The following is a 17,554-nucleotide window of genomic DNA, read 5'->3' as shown; positions in this document are numbered from 1 at the left end:
CGAAGCACAGGTTTTTCTCATCAAAAGCGGGTTTATACTCCCCCTCCCAGCCCTGTGCAGCATCCTCACCGTGCCTCAGCATCAGGACCGCTGCCCTGCGGACAACAATTTGCCGCCCGGTAGGGGGTGCTGCCGCCGCGTAGCCATTACTCTACTTGTGCCTCATAAAGACGGCGAGCGTCCGCGCTCCACATCGCCCATTGCTTTCACGCAGGTTATCTCGTGAAAACATCATAATGTTGACATTATGAAACCTACAGATGAGACGTGTTACACTGTCAGTAACTGTGCAACTCAGCCTATACAGGGAACAGCTGTGAACAGCCCATGTTTTTATTACCTCAGTTTCTGTCATGGAAAACATTTCTAGACTTGGTGTGAACTGATTATAACCAAATCCAGCCTGATACCTTGCAGAGCTGGAGCAGTTTTAGTGTCCATCACACCACACACACACAAACACAAATGCAGTCCAGTGGCTCTCTGGCTCAGGTGGAAATGAACTCAATGTGGGAAATCATCTAGATGACAAATTCACTTTCAGCAATTCTGGAAGTGTTCCTGTTAGAGTGGCAATTATTTTTGAGCTGGCAAGTGTTAAATATAGAGATGTTGTCCAGTAACAGAGATGATAAGGCTGTCAGGGAAGTATAACACTATCAACAGCAATAAATTTGCTGTGTCCTTCTTAAGCAATATGTTTGATCATATGTGGGGCACATGTACATATTTCCTCAACAGTAAACTGAAAAGAAATGCAAGTTGACAAGCACTTTCGCTTTGAGCCACCAGTGAGAATTTGCTAAACAAATACTGCTGAGGCTAACTACACTAAGTGGTCATGTTGTTTCCCTCAGTGCAGGTTTAGCTGATCTAAACAGACACATTCTCAAACCAGCTGGCATGAAACAGTGTGGGTGCAGTTTCCTTTACGGGTGTTTGTTCCCCCATGTGGACTTCTTACTGTACCCTACATAAATCGAATTGGATCTGACAGTACATCACGGCTTGCTTTTATTCACACTGCAGAACAAAAGCTGCTCAGGTGCAGTGTGTAGCTCTGGCATGGCTCAGTGGGAGGTAAGGCCTGAGGCTGACTGCCAGTGAGGAGCCTGTTCACATACACAGCTTCCACCAGTGGGCTGCCTCTCCACATTTCAGCCCCTCTCTTTCCTGACGTTAAAAATGCATCTGAGCAGCTGCGGCCTGGACAAGGTAAAAAATGAATGACAGCCCACAGTAAACAGCCGCTCTCCAGACATCACACAGGGCACGCTGGCTGGGCTGAGAGTGACTGAGCACTTGAGGCAGAGAAAAGTCATTAATGAACCTGACGTCACAGCACAATTAGATTACATAAGAGCATAACATGTAGGACATGTCTAATTTTGGCTACTGGATTGTTGTTCATACTGGGAACAAGTGTGAAGTAAACTAGGTCACATTTGCATGCACTTTGCTCTCTTGCTGCTTTTGATGACCCCAAAGCTTTCCATAGCATAATTAATTCCAAGGGACAAAACACCACAATACCTTTTCTGCATACAGCACAATATAATCCTTTATTTAATATTCTGATGAAATGGGGCCTACAGCAGGCCAGAACAGAACATATACACAAAACACCACCGGTGCATCCAGTCCACATTCCCTTCAGCTCCCTCCCCTCCTTTCCTTTCTGCTCATCTGTTCTCGTCCTGAGCTTAGCGCAAAACCAAGGCTATGGAGGTGATGATGGAGAGACCGATAACCGCATAGCCGGAACGGTAGACCTCAGCCATTCTGAAACCCTTGCCGATGTCCCAAATCTGATTTCAATAGAAAGGGGAGAAGACAATTTAGCATAAAAAAATCCATCATTTTTAAACATGCTGGTAAATGTAATCTATCTTCTATTAAAGTCAGTAACATAATCAAACATGACAAAAAATGAAAAATGTACCAAACTGTCTCTATTAAAAACTTGAGCCTACACTAAACATAGCAAGGGTCAACAAATTACCAAAAAATATCAAATATACAGTAGCAAGAAAAGTAATGGCACTGTTTCTTGGTTTAAATAGGTCTTAACATGTGATCTGATCTTCACCAAAGTCACAAATATCAACAAACACAATGTCTCTAAGCTGATAAATCACAAACAGTCATGATCCTTCATGTCTTTATTGAACACACCCATTAAACATACAGAGTGATGGTGGAAAAAGTAACGGCAACACGAGGCTTCTGATATCACTAAACAGCAGCTGGAGTCAAGTGTTAACAAACCTGGAGTTCAATCAACAAACTGAGAATGGAGGTCTGTTTTAGAACCACCTTGACTTATAAAAACACTCAACCAGTGTCAGTCTGCTATTCACAAGCAGCATCAGCTGATGTGAGCCATGCCTCTCAAAAAGAGATCTCAGAAGAGCTACGATCAAGAGTTGTGATTTGCATGTAGCTGGAAATGGTTACCATCATCTCAACCTTTAGATATTCATCAGTCCAATTAGACATACTGTCTATAAACAGAGATGATTTGGTACTGTGGCTACTCTCCATAAAAGTAGGCTCTTGCCATTGTGGAGGGGGAACTGAATTCCAAGGTTTATCAATGTATCCTACAGGATAATCCTGTTTGTATATATTTGTGACTTTGGTGAAGATCAGATCACATTTCATGACCTATTTAAACCAGGAAATTGCAAATGGTATCATTTTCTTGTGACTGTACTAGACTTAGCATTAGCATTTACTAGGTATAATCAAATTATACAGTCTTACCAAGTGGCGGATGCCATTAAAGGCGTGGTAAGATAAGGGGAAGGCGATGCCGAGCTTGGCCAGCCCAATGAGAAAGGGGCCGAATGACAGTGAATGGATCAAATCCAGGTAGTAGGGGTAATTTCCCGGTAATACCAGCGCTGCCACTGCAACGGCAGAGACAGCTAGACACAAAAATAAGTAATGAGACCTGAGACAGCACAAGGTGTGAGTGTGTAAATGAGTGTTAGTGACAAATGTTGTGTGTGCATGCATATTAAAAAGGAAGTATTAATGAGAAATAAATGCAAGTCAAGGATCAACATGCTACTACAGTGTGTCTGCTGGATCCATGAGTCACGAAACCAGCAGACCTTTTTGTAATGTCTCAGTTGTGTGAGGACTGTTTTCCCTGGTGGATAAATTGAATGAAGGCCAAACAATGGCTCTGTACTAAACAGGCTCCTCACTGGCTGCCTTTTAAAATGCAGTGCACTCAATTGTTCTATTTAAGCTTCTCACCCTGTGCTGTCTAGATGATTAAAAGGCCTAACGGTACTAGAAACTTATTAATTTTAGTAATTTTCATGTGGAAATACACAGCAGGTATGAACACAAACGATTAGGCAAACAACAATAAACATCAACTGCATGTGTGAGTAGGCAACCTTTAAAATCAAATAGTAATTTAATTCTTTTTAAACTGTTTTTAATTCCATGTGGAAAATAGCATTGAAAAACAACAGCAGGGCATCTAAACATCACAGAGAATCTTTCATATGAAATAATATGGCTTGTAAAATGATTCTCAGCGTGTGATATCAGTTTACCATCTCTTTACAATGAAGCCAGAAAGTTGATTTAATATGTTGTAATTACGCACGTGATATTTTCATACGAAGTTCAAATGCACTGACTGACTGTGTGTGCGCAAGAGCACAGTGACCTTTATTGAACCCATTACCATGTCAACAAAACCTAGCTTGTAGAGGATAGAACATCAAGATCAAGAGAAGTGATGTGTACCACGTCGCACTAACGTAGGCTCAACTTTTACACCAGACAAATGACTAAAAGCTGTTAGCAGCCCAGTGTTAGTGTTAATTTTCACATGCAAGGAGTTTAATTGTATTGGACAACTTCTGTTTTGTAATGCCAGTAAATGTTCTTAGCAGAAATCAATAGTGATGGACTAAAAATGTCCTGAAGAGATTTTCAGGGTCAATCAACAATGACAGCAGCAGAGGAGCTTCACATTGATGTTAAAATAACAACACATGTATCTCCCAAATTTTGTTTCGCTATTGTGTATGAGTCTATTCTCAGTAGTTTAAGGATGAAACTAATGAAAGATACAGTATTCACAGTAGTCTTAAATGACAAATAAAAACTCATGTATTACCTCCACTGAGCCCTATCCCAGTTCCTCTGTGTGCGACGGACATCATCATGGGCATAGTCCACCTGAAACACGGAGAAAATGCAACATATTTACTATAATGGTGTGTACGATACAGCATATGTGGCTGCTAGCATACTGCTAAGTGCCAGTCAAAACATTCAGTTCAACATACCTTTATACATTCCAAGAATGGCAATTAAATACCGCAGCTAGTCACTCAAATGTCCAAAAATTAAGACTCTGAATTCCATTACCTTCACATGAAATTTAAACAGTTTTGTGACTGACAAGTTGGTTCACTGCAATGTTCTGTAGTACAGATAGAAAAAACGACTCATATTCTTTTAGTTGTAACCAACAAGCAGACTCGAAGTGTCTGAGACAGACGAGGCAATGAACATCAATGAGCTGATGCTTCCACTTAGTCCAGTGGGTGCACATGCAGTTAGGGACAAGTCTAATGCCCTTGAGCTGAGTAATGAAGAAAGAGCAGAGCAAATCGTCAATGTTAGAAACCACCATTGGTTATTTAGGTTAAATATCAGAGAGTATGTGCCCTGATAATATATTAGCCAAGAGAACAAAACCAGGTGAAAAAGAGAGAGAGAAAGAGAATGCTAAGTCAAAAAAACCTGAGCAAGGAATAACACTGAGTGGGAAATTACAAAGCACACACTGACTAAAAAGCTTCCTTACTTGAGGTTTTAGTATTCTATTAACTGCCTAACAGCACATCAATATGCTTATGCAGCTAAAGGCATAAAACTGTCTGGTAATGGAGCTTTGTCCTGCTGATTCATAAGCACTGAAAAATGAAAAGCCTGCATGATCTGAAAATTGACTTTAGCAGTCCTATTTTCAAGTTGGGTGGTGTGCTGCAGCAGATTTCAATGTCTTTGAAAATATGGAGCTGAAATTATGAAACATAAATGGAGTGTGCACTTTCACTTGAATAACTAAGACATCTCCATTGTTTGCTTGAAATGATTTCCTGTTATAGGCTACACCCTGTGATGCAGACCACATTCAGTACATACTTGTAGGCGGTGAGATGTGGAGAGAGGGGTCGGTTTGATCTGGAATTTTTGGCCCAAAATGTGTTCATCTCCTCTTTAGCTGTGGTTCCCATCGGGACAACACTGTATTGAAGAGAAAATGGATTTAGAATAGAGATGCTACTGCAGTACAGTGTACATATTAGGAACAGACTGAGTGTGTGAAGCAAAATTGTTCTCCATCTCACAAGCACACACACAACTTACTGTCTGCAGAGGACAGCGTACTGTGGTCTGGAGAGACAGACACCCTGACGGCCCAACGTCCTAAACACAAAACACAAGCAACAGGTGTTAGAATTAAGGCCTACTATCGGGACTTGTGTCTAATAATGGTGAAAACAAAAAAAGACATATAGCATCTTGTACACATCACATTTTCTTACGGATGAATTTTAATAACAGGACTGTTCAAGAACACAAACAAAAATGAACAACAAGAACAATAAAAGAAAAACAAGCCATGAGTGACGCACATCAACACATTATGCATAACTCTTATTTCTGGCACAAGTATCACAAAAATATAGAAAAACACTGGTGAGAAAATGTCTGTACATGCACATATTTATGAAATTTGTAAAAAAAAAAAAAAAAAAAATATACTGTGAAAAAACAATCACAGAAATTTTGTCTACACCAACATGACAATGAATCACTAAGTTATACTTGTTACAGCCTGATTTCCAAAACACCCATTCAACTTACTATATTTTAGATAAAATGTTTTTAGCACTTTGGATGTTGAGAACCTTATTCCTTACTGTACTTCATGCACTGTAACTACTAGATTTCTGTTTCAGACCATCTATCTTGTCTATCATTTTCTTTTTATGTATTCTATCTCATGTTCCCTTTGTCTTAACTGATTTTATTATGAATTAAATGCTTATTGTTTTTAATGCTATTACTGGTTTTCTTAGACTAGAATATTTAAGGTAAAAAAAGTTGATCTGTGTGACTTTCTACTTGGTTAATACCTTGATAACCTGCTGGTAAAATTAGTACAATAATGTCAATTGTCAGTTACCTCCAAGCTAAAAAAAACTAAACATGTTGATTAGGAAGCACTGGTTTTTAACCCCATTAAAACCATGAATTTAAAACAATAATCACATTGTCAAATGAAGTGTACAGATTTACAGGCACCAGACAGGGGTACACAACAGTTCAATAAAAACAAAAAAGGGTTAGTGAAGGTGCGTACTAGCAATTTTCAGACAGACCAAAGTCAGCAGTCAGATTAGTACATCTAGTATGATAAAGGTATTTAGGCCTAGGCCATGTTTATCTTTCAAGATACCAAAATCAAGAACCTAAAAACTACAATACAAAACTAATAAACATAAACCCAGAATGTTTTACTATACATACAGTAATGAAAATATGCTCTGTTCCACGGTGTATTCATGACATAAATGAGGCTGTTACAGTTCTGTCAAAATGAACTTGCTAAGCTTTTGGTGAAACAGGGAATATAATGTAACTGCTTTTACTTAAATTTGAGCGAAACTGAAATATTGCAGCTCAATTTGTTTGAAAGGGATATAATGCAGTGTCAGGGGACTTCGTATCTACATTAAGCTTAACAACGGGAAATACCGTTTGTGTCAAATAAGGACCATGAGAAGGCTGCACATGAAACCGTTTAAGTTTGTCATTAATAAAAATACGAGTCAAAGTCCGCCTTCTGCTAGCTGTCAATGGACACAAAAACAGCTAGCGTTAGCCCGCTAGCTAATGCTATGCGCTCTGTCGTATATTAGTTACGATAAATAAAGATAGTGAACCCAGATAAAAAGACACGCTCAACCTTGTTACAGATATAAGCCCGGGTGTTCCGCAAATGAGTCTATTTGCCATTATAACTAGAAAAGACGACCGAAAAAGCTAGCAAAACCGAGACCAAAAGTTATGCACCAAAGACGCAATTACTGACCTTAGAAGCAGCACCATGTTTGACACACATAATAAACGGAAATGACGCTACCGGAAGTTGTCATTACTGGCCATTCACTGGTTGTTTTCAGGTCACTGTCGGTCAAAGTGAGCCCAGCGTGTTGGTAAAAGGCTATGTTTTACACATTATTTTCTGTCATTCACATTTATGAGCTTTCTGGTATTTGACATCATGTCACACACCACCATAATTATATGTACAGGCAGCTGAGTATGTATAGAATCTGCTGTCTCCCTTTTCCAACTGCAAATTATGGCAAAAAGGCATAAATTAATAGCCTAATACAGACATTTTAGTAAATAAATACATTTGCTTTAATAAAGTGGAGAACGTCTATTATTATTATAGTTGCTGATAAATTATTCTCACCAATTTCAATCAGGTTGGCACAGCTTTATTTTCATTTTTATTTATGAGCTAATTGGACTTTGACATAATACTACATCCCAAATATTTAAATACTGGTGTGCCACTAAATAAATGTATTTATTGTCCCACCTATCTAACTGGAAAAGATGGCAGAAAATAAATAAATATAACTTACAAATATATGCATAATACTGATAGGGTTCAATAAATTAAAGGGTAAAAGAATTTCTTTCTGTCAGTGAAGCTGATATCATTAACTTAGTTGATTAATAGATACTTTTTATTGACTAATAATAGTTATATTTATAAATGGATTGGTTTGTATACAAATATCTTTGTCATTAATATGTCTAATACTGTATGCATTTGGTTTTGATATGGCTTGTGTGATGTGCTATGGTCTGTAACTTGGGATTATGTCTTGTTTGCCTAGTTTGTTTAGTGCTGTTCTGCCATTATACCTGCTATATATTGCACACGGTACCTTACAAATTGAATTTCTAACTGACAGTGAGTTAATAACTAAAGTAGTTTTTCAAGCAATGCTAAACATTGTCTGTGTCAGGTTTGCTCGGCCGCTCTGGCCTCCCTCACCTTTCCTACTGTCTCTTGCCCCATTACTCTTATCACGTTCACCTGTTCCTCACTCCCTTATCACCAGCTGCACTTGATTAGGTCACTCACTATATTACCCGGTTTCACTCCTCAGTCACTTGCCAGTTCTTTCTAGTCACTAGGCCAACCTTACCCTGTGTGTTGTCATTGTTTTGTATGTATTTATCCCCTAGCCAGCTACTGTTTTGTGTTTCCCCGACGGACTGTTCCTCTGGACCGTGGCTCCAGTCTCTCCTCCCAGGCAGGTCAATGCACAGTCGCCTATCTATTCCACTATTGCCTCCATCTCTCTGTCTCTACCTTCAGCAAAACCATCACCGTTGACCCCACCTACGCAGCTCAGCCCAGCTCTCCATCTCCTCACCTCCTGCGGTTGGTCAAACACCCGGTTACTACTCATCTACAGGACTACGTATCATTTCACTGGTGCAAACAGATCTTAGTCTGCTTCTAGCATTTCATGTGTGAGGATTTTCTTGAGATGTTATGCTGTCTGATGTCATGGTACAGAGAGCCAAACAACTGTGGGGTATGGATCATTGACCAACTGTTGACATTTTATTGACTAGAAAATTATTTATCTAATCAAAAAGGCAGGCACATTTATTGATCATTTAAATAAATTTTTTATTTAATGTATAGACAACATTAAGACAAAGTTCTTTGTTTGCAATGTAATGTCAAGTGTTGCGTTCTTGTTTGACACGTACCACCATTTAAACAGTATTTGGTGTTACTGTCTGTGGGCTGGGCACTTCTGTGTGCATAACTAATTAACTAACTAAACATATAGAAATGAACTGATTAAACATAAAGAAAACAACAAATAAGTGAACAACACACAAGGATATGACAACATGTGAAGAACATTTGTAATGACACCACTATATGTAGAGACCCCGAGAGAAGACAGTGAAAGATTCAAAGTACTGAACATAAGTCAAAGACAAGTCCACAGCTTTAGTATCCTGGTCACCTCACACAGAGGAACACGCATTTTAAAAGCAGACAAGATACCCACAACACACAAAGTCAGACAGCTACATTTACACTTCTGTAGGTTGTAAGGTTAATGATGCCCAGAGGCAGCTCTAGACTGGACTATTCTTAAAACGTACAAGCAGAAACGTAGGATTCAAAGAAGGCAAGACTTAGCTTGGTCATATGAGAACCGCAACACATTTCTATTAAAATTTCAGAGTAGTTCACTCTGACTTTAGATTTAAATATTTCTGAACAAGTTGCTTCCACAGAGAGATGATTCCTGAGCTGAGCAGCGTGTGGGGATAATACTTTGCTGCCTGTCAAAATTTCCTCTTGACTAATTTAACAGTAAGGTAGCAAATGTCATTGTCCGCCTGTGTAGCAGTATGTACAGTGGCTTCATATGGTATACTGTAGGTACATACAAATCCAGATCTGTATTGTATTTGGAGGCAGTAAAAAAAGGTAAAATGGCAGTTATATGATTAAAAATGCCTGAATATTGCAGCCTTAGTAATGGTAAACAGTAGCAAGTAATATGCAGTTTGGAAAATATTACACCTATAGGTACATATACAGTAGCTGCCTGCATATTATAATGAACAAGTTGAATGAATGAATAATAACTCAAACAATGGCCAGGGATGGGTTTTATTTGGTACATTTCACATTTGGTATTTCTTTATAGCCAAAAAGGCCATGATACATCACTTTTGTAATAGTTCATGTAAGGCACAAAGGTGTACATTACCATTATTCTGCTGGAAATGTCTTCTGATAAAACAAAGCAAAACAAAAAAGGAAAGAAAAGAAAAACTCTAAGCACAATCAAAAGCCTATTTTCAGCAGTATTTTTTTTTATGATAATCAGATTTGTGAACTGATCCATGCAATATTACAGCTGACAGACACACACATTTCTGACTGCACAAGAACACACAAGCACAAACATACAGTACACCCACGCACACACACAGACACCCATGCACACTCACAGACATGCAATTCAAAGTGACACTTTCTGAATGTTAATAATATGTCTCGCGCTCCACCCAACCTGGATGAGGAGAAGGTGGAGACAACGGTTTTCATAATATCCTTTTGTATCACTCTATTTGTATGCATCTCATTGCCTTTGTCTCTGTACATTTTCCAAATGAATCCCCTTAGAACTCCAGGACTCTGATCAGCAGCCCATGGCACACAGATTAACAGAAATGATTAACTGTCATGATAGATTGTATTTGTCTCCCCATATCTTGGCCCTCATCCACTGCAACACGATGATGCTGAACAGGTTTTCAGCTATTGTAGTGTGTCCATATCATGTGCATGATCTTTAGGCCATATCTCAAGAGTCGTCATCAGCCCGCTTCAATTTCCTTTCTCATCATTTGCTACTTGTTCTTCTGGCGTTGGAAAGGTATAATCTGCTTTCTGGTGCAGGTTTACATAACACTAGCTGGGTTTATACACAAACATTACCCACTACATGTCTGTTATTTCACAAAGGGCACAATGCCAGTGGTTTTTGATGTCAGTTTTAGTTCAAATCTATTATAATTACTCTTAACTGCTGCTATCAATAAAGCTGGGAGTAAGATATGAAAAACTAAGGACTTTAGTTGAAATCTGGTGCACATTCAACCCTTGATCTAATCAAATTAGATTTCAGTGGTGATGTGGATGTGTGATTTTCACCATTAGATCTTTTCTTGTTTATTGGCTGTGATTTTATGCACCATTATCCAATGGAGCTCCCAAGTAACCTGCCAGACAGCAGTGCAATTATATGCTATTTTGTGAGAAATCAAACCTGCAAGACAAAGTCAAGTGTTGCAGAGGCTGGAGGAGAATTGTTCAGCATTGAGTGGCTTGCGTTCAGCTGGAATATATAGTTATAGTTATACATATTGTTAAGGTTAAGGCCTAAACTCTGCTTTGTGGTTAAATGTAGGATGAATAATGACTTTTAGGCGAAAATTCCTGCTTTGCAATTTACATAAAAATGCCAATGATTATCTTAGAATTTGCCAGGAAAACTATGTGAAGTGGAAAATCTGCATCGTGAACTTTATCCCATAAAAAAAAGTGACAAAGATTTCAATATGACGGCTGGTACCAATGTTGATTTCAATATGATGCCAAACAAAAGCTTTGATCCTTTGTCATCGCTAATCATCTATAATTGCTGCCAACACTGTTTTGTAAAATTGGTCCCTGTGCTTTTCTTTTTGATCTCTGTTCAAAGTGGTCGTTTCTGTTTTTATTTTAAAATTTGTTGTGCTCTTTTGGAATGAATCTGATCTTCTCCTGCCTGTCATCATCTGTTAAATGCTCGCTGAAATGTTTCAGGTCAGATCAGTCGAGCAGAGCTGTGCTGAGTTTGTCAGTGTGTCCTTAAAGCAGGAACAGTCTACTTTTAGGATGTTTATTTTGTACAAGGTCAATAGGAAGGCAGAGAGGATGGGACAAAAGGTCATAAAGGAAAATGGTGCGTAACCTTTGATATAGGAATGCCAACCGTATACCTTCACTTAGCAGTTCTTTTTTCTTCTAGCTTAATAACAAGACAAAGGCTAAACCCTTTTAATCTTACTTACTCTTAATAACTGCTTACCTCCACGGTGCCTTCTCAGAATGAATTTGCGGACCTCATCATAAATGAAGATGAGAAGACTGTATGGGAAGGCACAGAACCACCACAGGGTCCTGAGAGGAAGAGAAAAAGAGTATAACAGGGCGAAGATAAATAAAGTGACTGAGTTACAGACAGAGAGCAAATTGTTAAATTCACTGCAGCCATTTTTGAATATTAAGGATAACAAGGTGGTGTTTAAGAAGATCACAGACTTGGAGAATGACAGACTAATGGCAGATTATTAGGTCTTTAAAAGGTTATTTTTCGGTTCAGTGGGGATATGCATATGCAGAGCATACTTCAGAGGGTACATGCGCAAGGCAACATCCATTCCAGGGCAGTAGGAGAGGAAGGCAGCCAGAGCAGTCTCCACAAACAAGCCGAAGATCAGGACCCTGTTCCTGTTCAGCAAAAAAACAAAGACAAATCAGATACAGACAATGGTCAAGATAAAAGACAATTATCAAATAAGCTAAACTTGTAATATTTATGTTGATCATTTTTCTTTTCCTTCTTTCCTAACTATTTGACTTCATGTCCTTCTCAGAGATTATTTTGTGGCATTTTTTGCCTTTATTGGACAGTTGATAGTGAAGACAGATAGAAAACAAGAGCAGAGATGCATACTATGTAACCAGTTTCACAGCCTTTGGTTCATCTTTTTCTCCAATGGTCCTCCTTTCCTCGCTCACTTACTTCATTCCCTGCTGAAAGAGGGAATTCGTCCTGGTCTTGCAGATGATAAGATCAGCCCATTGGACAACAACAATGCTGGCGAAGAAGGCGGTGTGGCAGGTGAATTCAATGATCTTCCTCTGCTCATAGGTCTGCCAGGGTTGAAACATGCACTGTATTCATTCCTGCATGAAACATTCAGAGGGCATACTGGTTTGTTTTGGTGCCTTTTCCTTACCCACTCCTGCCCATAGCTGTCCTCCAGGTCGTTGACTTCACGGCTGTCCCAGCTGAGGCGGATGCCTACCAGGGTTCTTGGGAGGAAGCCATTCTCAGCCAAAATCACAAAGTAGGTGAAAAAACCCCCCAGAGCCTGGATCATACCTGGATTAAAAATGTACATGTTTTATTGTTTAGGCTGTTTTAGTTCAAGTTTAATTAGTTGTGTTTGGTTTATAAGCCAAGGACTTTCTTTGAAAAACCTGTTTGACTTAAATCCAAGAAAATATGCATTAATCACTCATTTTTTATTGGAAATTATTCTTAATGTATGTCAGACTGTATGCTCGTTTTGTTCTTAGACCTGTGGTGCAGTGACTAAAAGTCTCTGCTGGTTTAAGTAATTAACTATAATCAGTTCATTCAAAGGGTACCAGTCAAACCTGTCTCTATTTTCACTGTAATGAGTATTGAGTTACAACTAGAAACTGGAAAATGATTAGGACCTGAGTAGGACACCATAGAGAGTCAGTGTTCCCCACTTTATTTGTGAGATAGTAATCTCAGGGCTATTAAAACCGCTATTGAATTAATTTTGGGATTGTAGGATAAAAGACAATTAGTGGGTGTGGCTAACTGATGGATTGATACAAGACCACTTTGTAAATTATAGTATGCGCCACTGGATTTCTGTTGGGACAGGAGCAATGGTTTCATAGAATAAGTCGCAAAATAATAGGGTTTCTAGGTAATAGGTGTCATTTGACAGTACACAATATACTGTACTCCAATATATCTGTATCACTTATTTACAGGAGTTATATCAAATTATGACAACTAAATTGACTTTTATCCCTAGAAGATTTAGAGTCTGGATATTCAGTTTCACTGCACCTGAGGTTTGTCACTTAATATAAAAAAGAAAGAGCACAGGTGATTGGCTGTTATTGCTTCCTCTCTCTGCCCTCGACCGTCCTGCTCTTTTGTAAGACAATAGCTGCAGACAGCTGAGGACAGCAATAACAGCTGATAGCGAGTTTTAATTTCATGTTGGTAAATTTGTTTTGTCATGCTAACATTTTCAACATGAAGGCCATCTTATTTTAGAGCATAGATCCTCACAAATACCAAACCTCCACGAGGACTGATCAAAGATTGAAACGACACTTATTAAATGTCTCCTTCATTATGCTGTGAAACTCCGTGCCAGGTCCATGTTGTTGTTGACAGATGTTAACATCCCTATGCCACTCTTGCTGTTACGTTTCCTCAGAGGAGGATGCTCGAGACACTGCTGCTCGCCTCGTTCTACGCTGGTGTGTTCACCGTGTGTCACTCTAGATCAGGTCATCAGGTGTTCATTGTGGAAGCTTCAGGATTTCAAGCTGTAATGTCAGAGCAGTGGTTTGGAAATGTGATTTGATGTGACCTGCAAATGTTTTCCCTCAGTAGTGCTCATCTTGGAAGAATTACGGGAGCCTATGTGAGCCGCAAGCTGTTTTCAGCTTTAAACTGTGTGTGATCCAGTGAAACCCTGTCATATTTCGACCTATTTAACAGTCTAAGAAATTGGGCCAGCCTTTGATTTTTCACTATTCCCAAACCATATAAACTTAGAGATAAAAGCCATGCATTCAAATGAAGCTCTAACCAGTTAAACATGACCAAGATTAAGTGAAAGAAAGTAGTTGTGCTTCCTGCTCTCAATTTGCTGTAAATATCACAACAATTAGGAGAAAACTGTGAAACCTTCTCCAGACTGTCTGCTCACCTCTGGATCTGTCTTCCTTTGCTATATGTACTAAAACATTTACAAAGCAGTAAGATGTACCAGAGGCTCTGATAAATGTCAGTATTTAATGTTTTTATATCTGTGATGTTTATTATCACCATAACTTCACTACAAGAGGCCTGTCACTTGTGACTCAGGGTGAACAGCTGTGGTACAGAGAGGTTATGAGACACAAGAAGACAAACCTATTTGTCCATAGGCCATGCTGATGAGACGCTCATTCACTAGGTTGTCTGTTTTGGGGTTCCTCGGTTGGCGTTTCATGATGTCGCTCTCCGCTGTCTCATAAGCCAGTGAGATAGCTGGAACCTGGAGGTAATGGGAGGACAGAACAGAATCCACTCACTTTATGCACCCTGTACAACAAATGTGTAGAAATTTGTCTTTGTGGCATCAGTATAAAAGCATGATGACAGTGCCAGACACAGGGTAGACTAGACAGATGACTATTAATATAATTCAGCACTCAATCACTGTGTGGAGGGAGAAAAGGCAAGGAGAGGGGAAACGAAGCAGTGACAGTGATGGAGAGAGAAGCGGGAGGAGAGAGAAACAGACACTCATAAAATAGAAGACTAGAAAGGTCCCTATAATAAAGACCTTATATTGGCTGGTTTTACCGAGTGACCAACAGAGCAATATGTGTGACTTAGGGCAGAAAATCCCTGTGACTTAGATGGGATTTGAGTTGGGGACTTGGCTCTGCGAGAGACTGAACACATGCTCTGTGGTCTACAAATCCAGTTGGTTTTGGCGTTACACTCCTCTGACCCACAGCAGTTGAGAAAGACAAGGAGAGGGAAAAGGCTATGATTACGCCTGGCATTGATTTTTTACGCCTCTGAAAATGTGTGTTCCTGTGTGTGATTGTGTGCAAAATTAAGTCAAGGAGCATTCTCGCCACATCTTGTTTTGAAAAACATCTTTTGCAGCCATCATTTTCCACATGACGGTGCGTGCTAAAAATAATCATAGCAGACTCCAAGTTCTGCTTGTCACCGCTAAATCTCAGCAGAGCCCTCAAGCCCGTAGCCCTCAGTTGAACTAAGCTGTTAACAAGCTGTTAACAACTTTGGCAACAGACGAGGGAAATTTGTAGTTTTACTTGTCTGTGGTACCATAAACACTTTCAGGTACTTTATTCAATATTTAAATAGTTTGATATTAGGGTCCTGGTCTTCAAAGCAGACATCCAGCTGTTCACTTCACCAGTGGTTATTAAGTACATGCAGACATGGTACTTTGAAGGGAAGAGTTTTTATATGTAGAACAGGTGCACAAATTAGGTGCTTTTAAGCTTCAGTCATCACATCCTTAAAGACAAATCCAGCCAGTAAAGAGTGCACTATCACTGTGATCTCAGACAGGGTAAGTAAACATTTGTCAACATGAACAAATCTGTCCCGCTGCCAGAAAACCAAAGAAGTTCATTTTTAATGTCACCTGAGTAAAAAAAAAAAAAAAAAAAAAAGTGGAACTGCTTTATTAACAATGTGAGCAAGATGTTCCTTTTTATCTTTAACCTGTGGAGATTTAAAGTGCTTCTTGGCAGAGACCATTATAATACATGAACCTCATTACTTGTAAAACCTTTGCTTTTGGCTCACTGTGATGTATATGAACCAGTTTTGGTGCCATGCTAATATCTGGTGGCTAAGAGCAGGAAATATTAAAAGGTAATGAACACAACTGAACAAGTCCTTTTGAATATATTCATCGTGTGCTTCCTTTCTTTTGCAATGATGGATTACACCCCTCAGGCAAGCAGCATGCCAGCAACTCTTTTTGTTGCTGCTAGTAATACAATGAAGAGACTGGCATCTGGAAATGGCAGAGCTGTGTAAATCAGTAAAATGAAAATCTGTATGTGAGTGTCACCCAGTCTTTGTTCTGCTTGAACAAATGGACGTCACTGGTGAGCCAGAAGCACATTTCTCCCACTGACAGAAAAAACAAATTAAACCAAGCATTTTGTTCTTTTTACCTTAAGGCACTTATATTTGACACCAGTAATAACATCATTTCCTCTAATTTCACCTTTAACTTGCCTGTAGCTGTGCAACATGCTAATAATTAACATCCTTTCATTGAAAAAAATCACTTATATTAGCCAACAATTAGTTCCACACACCGAAAAGGTTCTGCAGTATAATAAAGAAAAATCTATGACATTATGCTTTGAATTTATGCCCTGTAAAATTCCTGTAATGGAACATGTATAGAGAGGTTGAAAGTTGCCTAAAAAGCTATAATTTCTCAATTAAGAACACAGAAAAGCAGCTTCTAGAAGTCCAGGATGGAAAGTGAGTAAGCAGTTAGTGCATTAGAAAGGCTTGGCAGCAGACTCGCCAGGCACTTAAACAAACGTGCTAATTTAGATAATGAAGGAGATCTGTTTCTGGAACTGCTACAAAGTGAAGTGAGAGGCGGAGCTCACCATGTCAGTGCCCAGATCGATGCAGAGGATGGTGACCGTTCCCAGAGGAAGAGGAACACTAGCGATGATGAAGAGGAGGAAGGGTGAGATCTCTGGGATGTTACTGGTTAGTGTGTATGCAATAGACTTCTTCAAGTTGTCAAAGATGAGACGACCTACAGCGATTAACAAGAAAGAATAGTTCAAAGTGGAGCTGGGAGATGTGTTACCGATGCATTCATAATACTGAGATCTGTCATTAGAAACTGGTTACATAATACAGTGGTGTAGTTTGGAATGGCCTTTTCCTGATGTTACAAGCTTCATCAAGTGATTTTTCAAATTTAAAGAACTTTTTAAAGATGACTGAATTAGCCAGCCCTACTTTTGATTAAGCTCCAGTCTCTTGTGGCAACTCTCAATTCAGGTCCTTCAGGGCAAAGCTGTGTCAACTCAAAAGTGTTATTAAGCAAATTGCAGATGAAAATGCAAGTCTTTCAGGTTTCTGAATGCTGATCAAAAGTAACAATGCACTTGAACAATTTCTTTTCAAAGCTGTTAATAGTGTTCTTAACACACTGCAGCTGAAAACTAATTTCTTTACACAGGTAATAAAATGTGTAAAGCCTGGCTGGTGCTTTCTTATTTCATTATTATTATCCTGGGTTTTTACCAGTTTAA

At 39.1% G+C, this 17,554-nt stretch overlaps 2 protein-coding genes across 3 annotated transcripts in view; both read right to left on the bottom strand.

Moving 5' to 3' along the window:
- Positions 1-1,539: 1,539 nt before the first annotated feature.
- sdhc (succinate dehydrogenase complex, subunit C, integral membrane protein) lies at positions 1,540-7,248 on the bottom strand. Of its 2 annotated transcripts, none has more exons than XM_020624722.1 (6): positions 7,142-7,248; positions 5,410-5,469; positions 5,185-5,286; positions 4,148-4,209; positions 2,767-2,930; positions 1,540-1,808 (listed from the first exon to the last, which is right to left on the bottom strand). In XM_020624722.1, exons 1-6 carry the CDS (start codon positions 7,156-7,158, stop codon positions 1,704-1,706), a joined length of 510 nt encoding a protein of 169 aa, XP_020480378.1. In that variant the 5' UTR covers positions 7,159-7,248; the 3' UTR covers positions 1,540-1,703. The 2 variants fall into 2 exon arrangements, with proteins under 2 accessions (XP_020480378.1, XP_020480377.1); XM_020624721.1 differs by lacking the exon at positions 7,142-7,248 and adding an exon at positions 7,016-7,134.
- Positions 7,249-9,772: 2,524 nt separating this feature from the next.
- Positions 9,773-17,554, bottom strand: part of atp1a2a (ATPase Na+/K+ transporting subunit alpha 2a) — a 34,310-nt gene continuing 26,528 nt past the window's right edge. Inside the window, exons 18-24 of the mRNA XM_020624693.1 lie at positions 16,895-17,049; positions 14,643-14,766; positions 12,685-12,830; positions 12,468-12,598; positions 12,071-12,172; positions 11,751-11,842; positions 9,773-10,187 (exon numbers count right to left, since the gene is read on the bottom strand). Of these exons, the coding sequence (XP_020480349.1) occupies positions 10,159-10,187; positions 11,751-11,842; positions 12,071-12,172; positions 12,468-12,598; positions 12,685-12,830; positions 14,643-14,766; positions 16,895-17,049 (779 nt within the window). The 3' untranslated portion in view covers positions 9,773-10,158. The remainder of the gene's footprint in view (positions 10,188-11,750; positions 11,843-12,070; positions 12,173-12,467; positions 12,599-12,684; positions 12,831-14,642; positions 14,767-16,894; positions 17,050-17,554) is intronic.

This window comes from Monopterus albus, unplaced genomic scaffold (genome assembly GCF_001952655.1).
Source record: "Monopterus albus unplaced genomic scaffold, M_albus_1.0 scaffold335.1, whole genome shotgun sequence".
Classification (NCBI taxonomy): domain Eukaryota; kingdom Metazoa; phylum Chordata; class Actinopteri; order Synbranchiformes; family Synbranchidae; genus Monopterus; species Monopterus albus.
This window is presented reverse-complemented; position numbering and strand designations above follow the sequence as displayed.

What these genes read in the sequence shown, in the direction of transcription:
- sdhc (XM_020624721.1), bottom strand. Translation starts at nt 7,065, where the DNA reads ATGGCAAATAGACTCATTTGCGGAACACCCGGGCTTATATCTGTAACA. An exon ending in TACGCTGTCCTCTGCAGACA is followed by an intron (nt 5,287 to 5,409) that starts GTAAGTTGTGTG and finishes TCTTCAATACAG; the next exon opens with TGTTGTCCCGATGGGAACCA. An exon ending in TTAATGGCATCCGCCACTTG is followed by an intron (nt 1,809 to 2,766) that starts GTAAGACTGTAT and finishes TATTGAAATCAG; the next exon opens with ATTTGGGACATCGGCAAGGG.